General features: G+C 44.9%; 1 protein-coding gene across 1 annotated transcript in view; it reads left to right on the top strand.

The window, feature by feature from the left end:
- Nucleotides 1-4,384, top strand: part of CPA4 (carboxypeptidase A4) — a 30,286-nt gene extending 25,902 nt beyond the window's left edge. Inside the window, exon 11 of the mRNA XM_039472993.2 lies at nt 3,210-4,384. Coding sequence (XP_039328927.1) covers nt 3,210-3,397 — 188 coding nt within the window. The 3' untranslated portion in view covers nt 3,398-4,384. The remainder of the gene's footprint in view (nt 1-3,209) is intronic.
- Nucleotides 4,385-15,052: the final 10,668 nt, after the last annotated feature.

The following is a 15,052-nucleotide window of genomic DNA, read 5'->3' as shown; positions in this document are numbered from 1 at the left end:
ACCTTTTCCAGGAGCCCATCATTCGTATTCTTTATAGGTCTTGTCTGTCTTCCTTGTTTTCCAAAAAAAGCAATCAATCTTTGTACGATAACATTCCAGCCAGCGCCATAGGTTGGGGGGTGTGTTACAGAGAGTCGACGTTGTCCTTTCAAGGGCTGACCTTTCTTAGATCAGCCATTTTAGAGGAAAATAATTCTCAGATGGATTTTACACTCTTCTGCCTTCTAAAACAGTGCGTGTAGAAGAGATTTAAGCCCCTTTCTTCATGGCCAAGTGGACTTCTCAACCCCAGTACTTAGAAGCTAAAGGCCTACTCTGCCATATTGGACTGTTTGGACCTCTGCTAAATGGTTACAACCTGCTTTGCTGCTGCTGCTTTTTTTTTTTTTTTTTTTTTTTTTTTTTTTTTTTTTTTTGAGATGGAGTCTTACTCTGTCACCCAGGTTGGAGTGCAGTGGCATGATCTTGGCTCGCTGCAACCTCTGCCTCCCGGGTTCAAGCAATTTTCCTGTCTCAGTCTCCCAAGTAGCTGGAATTACAGACGCCCACCACCATGCCCAGCTACTTTTTGTATTTTTAGTAGAGACAGCATTTCACCATGTTGGCCAGGCTGGTCTTGAACTCCTGACCTCAGGTCATCCGCCTGTCTTAGCCTCCCAAAGTGCTGAGATTACAGATGTGAGCCACCGTGCCCAGAATTATGATGTCTCCTTCCTCCTGCCAGACTGACAGCAGTAGCTTGTACTTTGGCCTCCCAAAGTGCTGGGATTACAGGCGTGAGCCACTGTGCCTGGCCTGTATACTTTTCTTCATACAGGAGGGAGGAGGTGTATGGACTGGGGAGGTGGGAGGCAGACATCACAGGAAGGTGAGGGGCCCTTAAGCAAATGAGGTGGACCTATGTGCAGTAAAAGGGAATACTCCCCAATTGTTAATTGAAAACGACAGCGTACAGAACAGTGTTAATAGTGTGTTCCCATTTGCTGTTGTTGTTGTTGTTTTTAAAGAGTGGGGAGACTTTGAGCAGGGACCCAAATAAAGTGAAGTTTACAAACTTGGTCATTTTGACTGCTCAGCAGAAGCCTTTTTCCCTCCTTCCTGAATCTCAGATGCATTCTGAAATACTTGCGCTTGCCATGTAAGTAACTTCTAGAAACTTCTGGTACCATTGTTTTTCTTTCAGCATTTTCTCGATGTAGAGAAAGGCCATGGGAACCACACAGGGAGGGAGCACAGAGTCTCACTGGAAGCATCTCTAGAAAAATCACAGATGCTATTCAGGAATCACACAGGAACCATGGGAAAGGCAAAGGATGTGTATTTCCATGAAACAGGCTTGTTAATATACTAACTGGATCTGGGGTCGGTGGAGGAGAGCCCGGGCTTTATCATCAGATGGGCCTGGGTTTGGATTGCAGCTCCGCCATTTTCCATCTGTATTTCCTTAGATGAATGATCCATTCTGAGCTTGGATTTCCTCATCTGTAAGACAAGGACAATAAAATCTACTTCACTGGGTTTTGGAAGATGATGAGATCATAAATGTGAAGTGTCTGGTATAAAGCCTGGCTCATGGGAGATACTCAACAAATGGTAGCTGCTCTTGATATTGCTTTATTATTTAATATCATCTAGGCCAGGCGTGGGATTCACACCTTTAATCCTAGCACTTTGGGAGGCTGAGGTGGGATGAACACTTGAGTCCAGGAGTTCGAGACCAGCCTGGGCAACATAGTGAGACCCCCCCATCTCTATAAATAAATAAATAAATAAATAAATAAGCTGGGCATGGTGGTGTGCACCTATAGTCCCAGCTACTTGGGAGGCTGAAGTGAGAGGATCATTTGCTCCTAGGAGGTCAAGGCTGCAGTAAGCTGTGATTATGTCACTGTACTCCAGCTTGGGTGACATAGTGAGACCTTGTCTCAAAAACAGAAAAGGAAAAAACTATGCTTTGAACTTTTAGGCAATTTCTGAGCTAGTAGAATTTGACTGGGAAGAAGCAGAAAAATGAGCCTCTTGCCTTTAATAAGTCTTTGGCAAAGGGAAGTCCCAAGGGCTGTGCCCCGTCTCTGTATCCATTATCTCTTGCAATGTTAAAAAAAAAAATCCTAAAACTTAGCATCTTAAAACAATCAACATGCATTTTCTTATAGTTTCTGTAGGGCAGGAATTCAATGGTTTAGCTAGATGGCTCTGTCTCAGGATCCTTCATGAGGCTGCAGTCAAGATGTCTTCCAGGGCCACAGTCAACCTAAGGCTTGTGTATTAGTCCGTTTTCACACTGCTGATAAAGGCATACCCGAAACTGGGTAATTTTATAAAGAAAAAGAGGTTTAATGGACTCATGGCTCCATGTGGCTGGTGAGACCTCACAATCACGGCGGAAGGTGAAAGGCACATCTTACATGGCAGCAGACAAAGAGCAAATGAGAACCAAGCAAAATGAGATTCCTCTTATAAAACCATCAGTTCTCAATGGACTTATTCATTACCAAGAGAACAGTATGTGGGAAACCATCCCCATGATTCAATTATATCCCACCGGGTCCTTCCCACAACACATGGGAATTATGGGAGCTACAACTCAAGGTGAGATTTGGGTGGGGACACAGCCAAACCATGTCAGCTTGCATTTTTCATTCACTACCATGAACCTCTATAGAGGCCTGCTTGAATGTTCTTACACCACGACAGCTGGCTTATCCAGAGTGAGTAATCCAACAGACAGCAAGGCAGAAGCCACAGTGTCTTTTATAACCTGGCTTTGAAAATCACACAGCTTCATTTCGGCAGCATCCTGTCAGTTACACTGGTGAAGTCAGCCCTATTTAATGTAAGAGGGAGCTGCACAAAGACTTGACTTCTAGGATCCAAGTATCATTGGGGCTATCTTGGAGGCTGCCTACTATACTCTCTCTCTATAGAGATTGGTTTTGAGGGGCCTACAAGACTGACACAGTAAGTTAGTAACAAGGTGGGCATGGGGGTTTCAGATCTCTTGGCTTGAGACCAGTGCACAACTTAGGCCAGTGCAGGATGGCCTGGGACATAGGGATCAGGCTGATGATTTTGTCATGGGACTGATGACTTGAGGAGCAAACTCTGGATTCCTAAAGGAATCTCAGGGCAGGCAGAGCTCTTTCCCCCTTCCCATCTAACCCGGGAGGGAACTGGGCTTCAAGAGTGTTTTGTCCACTGACTTACAGATCCAGCTAGCGGGAGCAGCATTGACTGGGCTTATGATAATGGCATCAAATTTGCATTCACATTTGAGTTGAGAGATACCGGGACCTACGGCTTCCTCCTGCCAGCGAACCAGATCATCCCCACAGCAGAGGAGACCTGGCTGGGTCTGAAGACCATCATGGAGCACGTGCGGCATAACCTCTACTAGGCGATGCCCCGCTCTGTTTACATTTATTTGTACCCACACGTGCCCACACTGAGGCCACTCGGTTAAAGGAGCTCATTCCTTCCCGTGTGAGTCAGAGCCCTCTGGGTCTGTAGAGCACACAGACCTGCCCCTCTCCAGCCAGCTCCCTGGAGTCGCGTGTCTTGGCGGTGTCCCTGCCGGGGGCAGTTCTGCCAGCCCGCTCGATTTTGGTCCCGCTGTCTTTGATGAGCCTTTTGTCTGTCTCTCCTTCCACACTGCTGGCTTGGGCAGCTGCAGGATCACCCCTTCCTGGGCAGCATGTCTCTCTCTACCTCATTTTTAGAACCAAAGAACATCTGAGATGATTCCCTAGCCTCACCCACATCTAGCCAAGCCAGTGACCTTGCTCTGGCGGCGCCGTAGAAGATGCCGCTTGTGTTTGGGTGGGTCTCAAAGATGACGCAGGATTACCTTTAATTTCTCTCAGTCTTCCTGGAAAATATTTTTCTTTGAGCAGCAAATCCTGTAGGGCTATGAGTGTAGGTCTCTCCCTCCCTCCCCTCCTTTTTTAGGTCTGAATACAATGTAGAAGACCACTTTCCATCACTGTGCTGAGAATTTCTAGATACTACAGTTCTTACCCTTCTCTTCCCTTTGTTATTCAGTGTGACCAGGTTGGTAGGAGGGGAGCTGTGTCACTGTAGGTGCTACTCACCCAGGAAGACTGGGTGAAGTGACGATCTAAATTGCAGGATGGCGAAATCATCCCCGTCTGTCCTTAATGGGCTCACATCCACTTTGCCTTTTGAACTCACTTCAAAGATCTAGGCCTCATCTTACAGGTCCTAAATAACTCCTGTGGCCTGGATAATCTCACTGCCTGGCACAGTCCCGTTTGGGCTCTGGGGTATCCTGTGTTTCCTTGTCCTGTGTGTGTGTGTGTGTGTGTGTGTGTGTCTATTTTGTATCCCGGACCACGAGTACCTAAGTAAAACAAGAATTCATCAAGCAGATGCCTCGTGTTTAATTTCACCTCAGCACGTACCATCTGTCCTTTTGTTGTTGTTGTTTTGTTTTTGTTTTTTTGCTTTTTTCAAACATGTCTGTAAATCTTATCCTCCTGCCTAGGATTTGTATAGCATCTGGTGTGCGCTTATAAGCCAATAAATATTCAATGTGAGTTTCACGATCATCTCCTATTCTTCGCCTTCACCTGAATAGAAGCAAGCCATGGTTTTGAATATGCAACTCTTTATAATGTCAGAAGTCGATTTTAATCCCTCTCCGTGTCGCATGACACGTAAGAAGTCCTCCTTCTCAGGCCGAGGGGCCTCCAGGGCATCGTTACCTTGGTGATTTCACTCTGGTCCCGGATCTGGTTCTTAGCTTTTCAGCTCAAAAGCTTGATAGTCTCAGTGTCCGTGTTGATTAAACTAGGGGATGCTGACTCACGCCTACAGAGCTCAGATGAAGCAGATGATAAAATCAGAATGCGAATTTATTAATTTACATCGTGGCATGTAACTGTTGAGTGGATTGGATCCTCACGTCGGCCTGAACAGAACATTCTCTCCCCGTAGGCAAGATACATGGGAAGCCAAATTATAATCAGAAGGTTGCTTAGTGAGCGGGCGTCAGAGCAAGGAAAGTTAATTAAAGTCTATGATTAGAATGTTTAATAGCACCCAGCTCTAATAGCATGATATATCCAGTTCTATAGCCAGAGCACACCTGCCAGCCAGCCAGCTGGTCACTTTTGCTGGCTGATCAGGGCTGCCTCAGACAGGGACGTGCCTTGGTGAGCATAACCAAGCTTGCCTCTGTGACTGGCCTGTAACCTGGCCCTAATTGTGATCACTCCCCTCAGATCGAGATTGTCCTTCAGATTCTTTAAGGGAAAGGTTTATTTTAAAATTTTATTATTATTTCTTTCTATAGAAAGATGAGAACTTACTATGTTGCCCAGGCTGGTCTTGAACTCCTGGCCTCAAGCAATCCTCCTACCTTGGCTTCCCAAAGTGCTGGGATTACAGGTGTGATCCACAACACCCGGCCAAGGGGAAGATTGCTTAAACAAGACATAAATGCCTGATACTATAATGAAATTAAGAACTTTTGTTCATTAAAGGATACCATAGAAAGGAAGAAAAGTTAAAGGCCAGGGAGGATATTCACCATATTCCTAATACACGCAACAGACAAAAAACGTATGAAGAACTTCAACAAATCCATAAGGAAAGCACAAATAACCCAATAGAAAAATGGGCCAAGGGTACGTCCAAGCATTTCACATAAGAGGAAGCACAGGCCGTGCGTGGTGGCTCATGCTTGTAATCCCAACACTCTGGGAGGCTGAGGTGGAAGATTGCTTGAGCCCAGGAGCGAGAGACCAATCTGGGCAACAAAGTGAAACCCTTGTTTCAAAGAAAATAAAAACAAAATAAAAATAAAAAATGAGTTGGGTGTGGTGGCAAGCGCCTGTAGTCTCAGCTACTCAGGGAGCTAAGGAGGATCACTGGAGCCCAGGAGTTTGAGATCAGCTTCAGCAACATGGTAAGCCCCACCCCCAATGTCTCTACAAGAAAAGGAAAAAGATTATCCGGGTGTGGTGGTGCGAACCTGTAGTCCCAGCTACTTGGGAGGCTGAGGTGGGAGGGCTGCTTGAGCCTAGGAGTTTGAGGCTGCAGTGAGTTATGATCATACCACTGGACTTTAGCCTTGGTGACAGAGCACCCTGTCTCCAAAAAAGAAAAAGAAAAAAGAAGCAGCAGACACATCTGATCAACATATGAAAGGACATGCAAATCAAGATTGCAACGAGATGCCATTTTTATTTATTTAATTTATTTTTTTGAGGTGGAGTCCCACTCGGTTGCCCAGGCTGGAGTGCAATGGCGCAATCTCGGCTCACTGCAGCCTCCACCTCCCAGGTTCAAGCTATTCTCTTGCCTCAGCCTCCCAAGCATCTGGGACTATAGTCATGTACCACCACATCCAGCTAATTTTTGTATTTTCAGTAGAGACGGGGGATTTTTTTTTTTTTTTGGCTATTTCGACCAGGCTGGTCTTGAATGCCTGACTTCAAGTGATTCGTTCGCCTCAGCTTCCCAAAGTGCTGGGATTACAGGCTTGAGCCATCACGCCCAGCCTGAGATGCCATTTTAAACTCATTTGATTTACAAAAATCCAAAGTTGGAGAGGATGTGGATGGCAGGGTCTCATACCTTATTGATGGGCAGCTGAATTAGTAAAACTACTTCACAAAAGAGTTTGGCATTATTCTCTCAAGTTTACACCTTATGATCCAGCTATTCCACCCTAGGCATGACCTCAAGAAATTCTTGCAATTGTACAACAGGAGACATACCTAAGAATGTTCGTAGCAACACTGTTCACACTAGTAAAACCTTAAAAATAACTCAGAAGACCATCAGTGGGAGAATGGGTGAAAAAGGTGTGGTACATTCACATACTGAGATATTATACAACAGTCCAAACAATATTTGGTATGATTTCCTTTCTAGAAAGATCCAAACAACTGAAAAAAAAATGTATACTTTTAAAGAAGACGTACATATTTTGATGAAACTATATAAAAAGAGAAGCAAGCCACAGTGGACCTGCCCAGACCCCTCTTCCTGGTTGATGTACAGATCCTCAGTGGCTGTCAAGCACTGGCTGCCAATGTTCACGGCTGCATCCCTCTCTAGAGAATTGCCCTTGGCCAAATAGGGGTTGCCTCACCCAGGAGGCTACACACTTGCTTTTTCTTGTACCATCGTCCCAAATGTCCACCGATGGCAGACTGGCTCAGGAGTACACACAGCTAGCTCTTTGCCTCAAGGTGGGATCAACACTTTGGTGGAACGAATGTTCCAGAGCTCCCTTGTGGTGAGGCTAGAGCTCCAGATGATTTCAGGCAAGTCATCCTTGCTTATCATTTTTTTCTGCCCTGCCTGTTTCCCTCAATCTCCTTCTGAGACCATTCCACTTCATATCACTTGTGTAAGACTCTCCATTGTGGGTTCTGCTTCTAGAGATATTGACTAAGACAACAGGAGAGGAACCTGGGATTCCAGAATGATGATTCCTTCAAATGGGGAAGGGCAGAGGATGAGAGAGGGACAGGGCCCTATGGTTTGAGGACGAACTTTAGCTTTTGTTTTAGATTCCGTTTTTTCAGGTGTTTGTTATGTGATTTTATTTTTTTTTAAGTAGAGATGAGGGTCTCCCTATGTAGTTTAGGCTGGTCTTGAACTCTTGGCCTCAAGTAATTCTCTTGCCTTGGCCTCCCAAAGTACTGGGATTACAGGTGTGAGCCACTGCACTAAGCCTATTATATGATTTTTTTTTTAAAAAAAAAAACCTAATTAAGCAGCTAAATAAAATAAAAAGAGGACCATGCATAGATCAATGATAAGGGTGCCACTAACCATGGATTGTAATTATTTCTATGGACTTGAAAGCCAATTTAAAAAATGTGTATAAAGATACAAATTTTAAACAACGATTGTACTATTTGACATGCATTTATTGAGTCCCTACTATGTGCCAGAGACAGTTTCTTTTTCTTCTCTTTTTTTGGAGGCAGAGTCTGGCTCTGTCCCAAGGCTGGAGTTCATTGGGGGCAATCATAGCTCACTGTAGCTTCGAACTCCTGGGCTCAAGCGATCCTCCCACCTCAGCCTCCCAAAATGCTGGAATGACAGGCACGAGCCCCATGCCTGGCTCCTGAGACAGTTTTAGATAGTTGCTTGCAACAGCAAACAAAAAGTCAAAATCTGTTATTGCATGAAATTTCATTGTAGTTGGAAAGACAGGAAGTACTCAAGTAAACAACTAAATTAAGACATTAATTTAGGTAAGGAGAGCTGCTATAAAGAAAAAAAAAACAACAGACTGCTGTCAGGAGAGTGATGGGTGTTAGGGGAGCCTGTCTAGATTTGGAAAGCTAGGGAAGGTAGTATTATAAACTATTCTTTTTTGTTGTTGTTGTTGAGACAGAGTCTCCCTCTGTCACCCAGACTGGAGTGCAGTGACACAACCACAGCTCACTGCAGCCTTGACCTCCAAGACTCAAGCAATTCTCCTACTTCAGCCTCCAGAGTTGCTAGGCAATTTTTTTTTTTTTTTTTTTAACAAATCTTTTATAGAGATGGGGTCTTTCTGTGTTGCCCAGGCTGGTCTCAAACTCCTGGGCTCAAGTGATCCTCCTGCCTTGGCCTCCCAAAGTGCTGGGATTACACGCATGAGCCGCCATGCCTGACAACGACTTACATTTCTAAAACACATTTAAGTTTGAAAAGCTGTCATACAGCTGGGGGAAGTGGCTCATGCCTGTCATCCCAGCACTTTGGGAGTCTGGGGCGGGTGGATCATGAGGTCAGGAGTTCAAGACCAGCCTGGCCAAGATGGTGAAACCCCGTATCTACTAAAAATACAAAAAATTAGCCAGGCATGGTGGCAGGCGCCTGTAATCCCAGCTACTCGGGAGGCTGAGGCAGAGAATTGTTCGAACCTGGGAGGTGGAGGTTGCAGTGAGCCAAGATCATGCCACTGCACTCCAGCCTGGGCAACAGAGCAAGACTCCGTCTCAAAAAAAAAAAAAAAAAAAAAAAAAAGAAAAAGAAAAAGAAAAAGAAAGGCTTTCATACCTTATCAAATCAGTCTGTGGGTAATTTTCCACCAGGAAGACATCAATGAGGATAGAAAAAGGATAATCTATCAATCATGGGAAAAATGTCTTGAGTTCTCTTTTTTTGCAGTACTGGGGAGGAGGGGTTTCTCCAAGCCACCTCCACATGTTGCACCCAATTCTCTTGGGGACCAAAAGAAGATATTTGTGAAGTAGCTGACAGAATGAGGGATATATCTGGGATTCGCTGCGGTCCATACGTTGTCCACTTGACATCAGTGCCCTGCATTGAGATGCAGCCGCCTGGAGGCAGGGAGCAGGCCATAGCCACTTCTGTATTCTGGATCACAGGTGGTGGAAAGCCGTGTCATGGACCAAATCTTTCACTGACTCATGTGACTTTGGCCCATGGTATAACCTCTGGACTCCTCAGTTTCTCATCTTTAAAAGAATAACGATAGTATCTGCAATGACTTATCAAGAGAATTAGCTAAGTGAATATGAAAGCATTCGGTTATTTACCTGGCAGTAGAAGCTCTTGGTATGTGTCAGAATTATTCTTAGCTAGCACACGCTTACCTCTGCACCAAACCTGCACGTTCTGCACATGTATCCTAGAACTTAAAGTGAAATTTCAAAAAGAAATGATTTTTAAAAATTATTATTCTCAGCCGGGCTTGGTGGTTCACCACTGTAAGCCTAGCATTTTGGGAGGCCAAGGTGGGCAGACTGCTTGAGCCCAGGAGTTTGAGACCAGCCTGAGCAAAAGGGTGAGACCCTGTCTCTATGAAAAAATACAGAAATTAGCCAGGTGTGGTGGCGAGCGCCTGTAGTCTCAGCTACTTGAGAGGCTGAGATGGGAAGATGACTTGATCCCAGGAGGTTGAGGCTGCAGTGAGCCACAATCGCATCACTGCATTCCAGCCTGGGTGACAGTGAGACCCTGTCTCAAAAACAAACAAGCAAACAAACAATAAAAGAATTATTCTCACTGAGTGGTGGAAATTCATTTATAAATCAGGTCTTCAGCATTTTCCCTAAAGTGAGAGACTTATTTGCTTCAGACTGTTCATGAAATGTAATAACAAAGATCTCCACCACAGAAAAACACTAGCTGGATGTTGAGTAGTTTTTATTATTATTTGGGTTTTGAAATATTGGGATTCTTTCTCTGGGAACTTTCCCAGGCTCTGTAGATATCGAGGCCCCTTTAAGGGGTTAAGACAAAGGATCACTGTCTGAAACCTTCAATGGCCCAACTTCTAAACACAACTATGTCAAACACAGGGGTCGCTGGGTGTTAGAGGTCCTGGAAAGGCCCTGTGATAAATCGATTTTGGGTGAAGTCGAGGGCATGCTCCAACTCTGGAATGTCCTATGTAGATTGTGCTTCTTTGATGTTGCTATAGAAAGACCAATTATACAGAATCATTTTTATCATTATCACCATCATTCTTATCTTTCTGTTTGATGAATTCAGGAATTTTTCCAACCAGGCAGCTTGTAAAATAAATTCTCTCTGCTATTTGTATGGAGCCTTAAATCATGAACACCAGCTGTTTCTTGTATTTGAAGTAAAGCTCCAGGTGTATTGGGGGCAACCAGGGAGCACAGGCAGCTTTCTCCTCCTCTAGAATACACAGGTTCTGCGGTGCAGCTGGGTAATTTGCTCCTTTTGAGCGGAAAGTGAATCTCATGCTTTTTTGTATCTCCTACAAGGCTTAGCTCAGCAGCTAGCAAATATTTGTTGATTCGATTTGCTGCAGGGCAGCTGGTTAACAATTGCAAAAGCCGGACTCTCAGCAAGTCAGGGCAACAGGAAAAAAATACTTTTTCCAACAAACATTATCAGTGGAATTTTGGAAAATACATTGGAATGTATGTCCCTGAGTTCTAAGAGAGAGCATAAATTAAACATTCAGAGATAAGGAAGGCTTGATATTGGTTACACATTGCTTGCAGCTTTGTAGTGATTTACAGTTTTAAAGTACTTTATAGCTATTGGATAATTAAATTATCACAATCACCAGGTGATAGATGCAGGCTGGGTGTTATCATCCTTATTTAACTGTTGAGGAATCCAAGTGTTAAAAGAGGCAAAGGACCATGCCCAGACTGAAGGCGATGGACATGGCGGAGCCGATTGTCAAGAGCAGCTCTGCGGATTGTTGCTAAGGGAGCAAAAGGGCAGGAGCTGCTTTGCTGACTTTGGTTTTGAATTTGAATGCCTTTAAAACACACACAGCTCCTGCAGCTCCTCTGGTCTCACACTTTTGTATTTTGTGCCCGGCTCCTGAAACCTTTCGATTTTCAGTTGTGCACTCATGAGGGGGAATTTAGGTAGCAAAAGCCAGGTCTGCCTCACCCGTGGAGGGGTATCCTGCTGTTCCTACAGGCTCTCCCCGTAGGGGTCTGCGCTCAGGATTGCCACTAGGGAGAGTTATGGCTAATATTTTAATGCAAAACACCTGGAATGGGCTGAAGACTCTATTTCCAAGCTTTAGGGACTTTATGTCTTTTCATAGGGATTCACAGCCTGTAGAACCACCTATCCCCATTTTTATTAGATTGTCACATCCTTAGATGACAAAATGTCCATTTGTCTCAACAAGCAAATAGGTGTATTCTGTTTGAGTATCTAAACAATTCGGCCTAGTCTTAGAAAACCATTAGCCCCAGTTTTGGGCTTGTAAGCCCTTCATGGGCAGAGCCAAGGTTTTATTCATTTAGAATCCTCGGCACCTAAGCACACAATGGTACATCATAAAGAGGTAAAGAACGGGCCAGCACAGTGGCTCACATCTGTAATCCCAGCAGTTTGGGAGGCCAAGGTAGGTGGATCGCAAGGTCAAGAGATCAAGACCATCCTGGCCAACATGGTGAAACCCTGTCTCCACTAAAAATACAAAAATTAGCTGGGTGTGGTGGTGCGTGCCTATAGTCCCAGCTACTCGGGAGGCTGAGGCAGGAGAATCGCTTGAGCCTGGGAGGTGGAGGTTGCAGTCAGCCAAGATCGCACCACTGCACTCCAGCATGGTGACAGAGCGAGACTCTGTCTCAAAACAAAAAAAACAAAAAAAAAAAAAACAAAAAAGGTCTTGAATGGATACCTGCAGCAGGACCAATTCCACATCGGATCCCAAAGACGCCTGGAATATTCTTTCTGCTTAGCTCACTGGCTGCAGCAATCTTCCTCCCTCAGCTCTGAGCCCCTCGCCAAGGGCATTGTTCTTTCTGATGGATGTGAGAAGCACAGAGGTCAGGGAAAGCAAAGACCTTCTCTTCCCATTTCAGCAAATCTGTACTGGAAAACTCAGACACACAAGGCCCAGTGGGAAAGGATAACCTGTCTCCTCACTGTGCAGTGGTATTTCTAAAATGCTTCCAGAGGCAGCCGGCGGGTGGACAGGTATTAACTCTGTTAATAGATCTTCCTCCCTCCCTCCTGCCCCAGGGCCACCCATACAATCAGTATTTACCAGGCCTGTCTCTGTATGGCCTTGTGGGCTTTCTGGAACCTGACTTCTATCTAGGAGTGTTCTGTTTACTCTGGAAAACCAGTGAAGGACACGTATAGCCAGAAAGAGATTAATTCAAGCTGGAAAGTGGACACTTCGCGGGACCGGGGAAGGCCTGTTCATGAGTAGTGCTGGCCCTGGAAGAGGGTATTTCCTTCCCTCTTGCTGCCAGCACTGCAGAGAGATGGAAAGGCCCAGATGCCAGCCCTGCTGTTGTGGAGGCCGAGCGTACGATAACCTTTGGAAGTTAAATCAGGAGATTGGGAGGAGGATGTCCAGAGATGTTTCCCTTACTCCCAGTAGAAGAAATAGAAACACATTGATCCATGTTCTTCTGGGCTGCTCATACCAGAAAGGGCTTTTACTCCAGTAATATTAAGATTGTACTTTTTATTTCTCTGCCACTTGGATCGAAATACATAGACTCTTCCTCAATAGCTGCCCTTGATACGTGATCAATGTAAGGCTCAGAGGGCAGCTGTTGTTTAGGACTTGACAGCCCTGTGTTCTTTTTTTTTTTTTTTTTTTTTTGAGGTGGAGTTTCGCTCTTGTTACCCAGGCTGGAGTGCAATGGCGCGATCTCGGCTCACCGCAACCTCCGCCTCCTGGGTTCAGGCCATTCTCCTGCCTCAGCCTCCTAAGTAGCTGGGATTGCAGTCACGCGCCACCATGCCCAGCTAATTTTTTGTATTTGTAGTAGAGACGGGGTTTCACCATGTTGACCAGGATGGTCTCACCGCGCCCGGCCTGACAACCCTGTGTTCTAAACCTTCAACATCCTGAAGCATCTCTCAAATTTCTCATGATCTCAATGCCCAGGGTATTTCTGTGGTCCTGGGAAAAGACAGGCCTTACTCTTACGACAAGAACCATTTTCCAGAGTCAGGCTACCTTCTCCTTCCCTACATTATACATTCCTGAACATATATGTATATCTACATGTATATAAAGCCTGAAGCCTGCAAGTCTAGCAGTAGACACAGGCTAAAATGAGAAGTCTGTTTCCAGGGAGCCAAAATCCTGCTGCTCAAATAGAATGACAATATCAGGCAAAGCCAGGGAGCTTGTCAGGAACAGAACTGGTGGTTCTCCTCCAGACCTACTGCATCAGGATCTGCATTAAACATAATTCTGGATAATTCCCATGCATAGCAAAGCTTGGGGAGCACCGAGCTCAAAAATATATGACTAATGATATCTCACCTCATCAACTTTTAGACAGGTGGTCTCCACCTTGGCTATACATTAGAATCACACAGGGGCTTTTAAAAATCTACTGATGCTTGAAGCTTTACCCCAGACCACTGGAAACAGAATCTCGGCGCTGGTTTTGTAAAAATCTGTCCAGGTGGTGCTAATGGCGTTTCAAGGTTGAAGACTACTGTTTTAAACTCTATGTCTGGCGCCATTTCCCCAACGCTTTATACATACATTGGGAGACAATTCTCCTTAGGCCTTTTATACTTCTGCATGTCTAGATTATTCCAGATGATCTTTTCAAGGATGTTAGAATAACAAACAACCTTGGAAGACAGAGACAATATTTTCCTCTGGAGTGAAGGGCAGATTTGTTTACTATTACAATAGACGTCATGTTCCTTCTAGAGCAAAGGGCAGGAAGGCTTACTACCTATTAGAAAAGATTTGGGGACTTCTGGCTTTAGTGCTGACATGTAAAGAGCTCAGAAACTCTTTTAAACTCTTTCAACAAGAAATAAGCTGGCCGGGCGCGGTGGCTCAAGCCTGTAATCCCAGCACTTTGGGAGGCCGAGGCAGGTGGATCACGAGGTCAAGAGATCGAGACCATCCTGGTCAACATGGTGAAACCCCATCTCTACTAAAAATACAAAAAAAAAAAAAAAAAAAAAAACCAAACAAAACAAAACAAAAACAAGAAATAAGCTGAATATGCTGGAAGTTAATGACTTTTCTTGGACCTATCAGACAACCGAGCTCCCAAGGCAAACTGCCACCCTCAAATCTGGAGAGACAGGCAAACCCGCTGTTCCAGGTACACAGCTGGGATCTGCGTACCCAGAGCAGAAGCTGTTAATGCCGTAAGCTGGTAAAAACACTTACATGGTAATTTTGATGTAATTGGAGGCTGAGTGTGAACCTGCTTGAGAGTGAGAGACTCCTGGGGGCCTGTAGCCTTAGAGGCTCCTCCAACATGATTGTGGATCTTACCTCCAGAAACTCCACCAGGTTTTCATAACGAAGAACCAAGAAAAACTCTCTGGTGTTTCTGACAGGGTAGAGGAAAGGTAACCATTTTGAAATATGCCCAGAGTGTTCTTCATAACGAAGGCCCACTCTGCTAGGAGAAGACTTTACCAGTGTCTTCTCTACTTGGGGGAAAGGAAATTATTCAAATCCAGTCCCCTCTAATATTCCTATCTCAGCCAAGAGAGGGGGGAAAAAAAGCTAAGAAACACTTGTGAAAGTCACAGCCCAGAGACCTACTCATCTCATAATCATAAGATGATAGAACATCCCCTCACCCGGCCCCCTGCCCATCTTACC

The sequence above is a fragment of the Saimiri boliviensis genome, chromosome 10 (assembly GCF_048565385.1).
Source record: "Saimiri boliviensis isolate mSaiBol1 chromosome 10, mSaiBol1.pri, whole genome shotgun sequence".
Taxonomy (NCBI): Eukaryota; Metazoa; Chordata; class Mammalia; order Primates; family Cebidae; genus Saimiri; species Saimiri boliviensis.
Note: the sequence above shows the minus strand (reverse complement) of the source record. Positions and strands in the feature narration are given on the sequence as shown.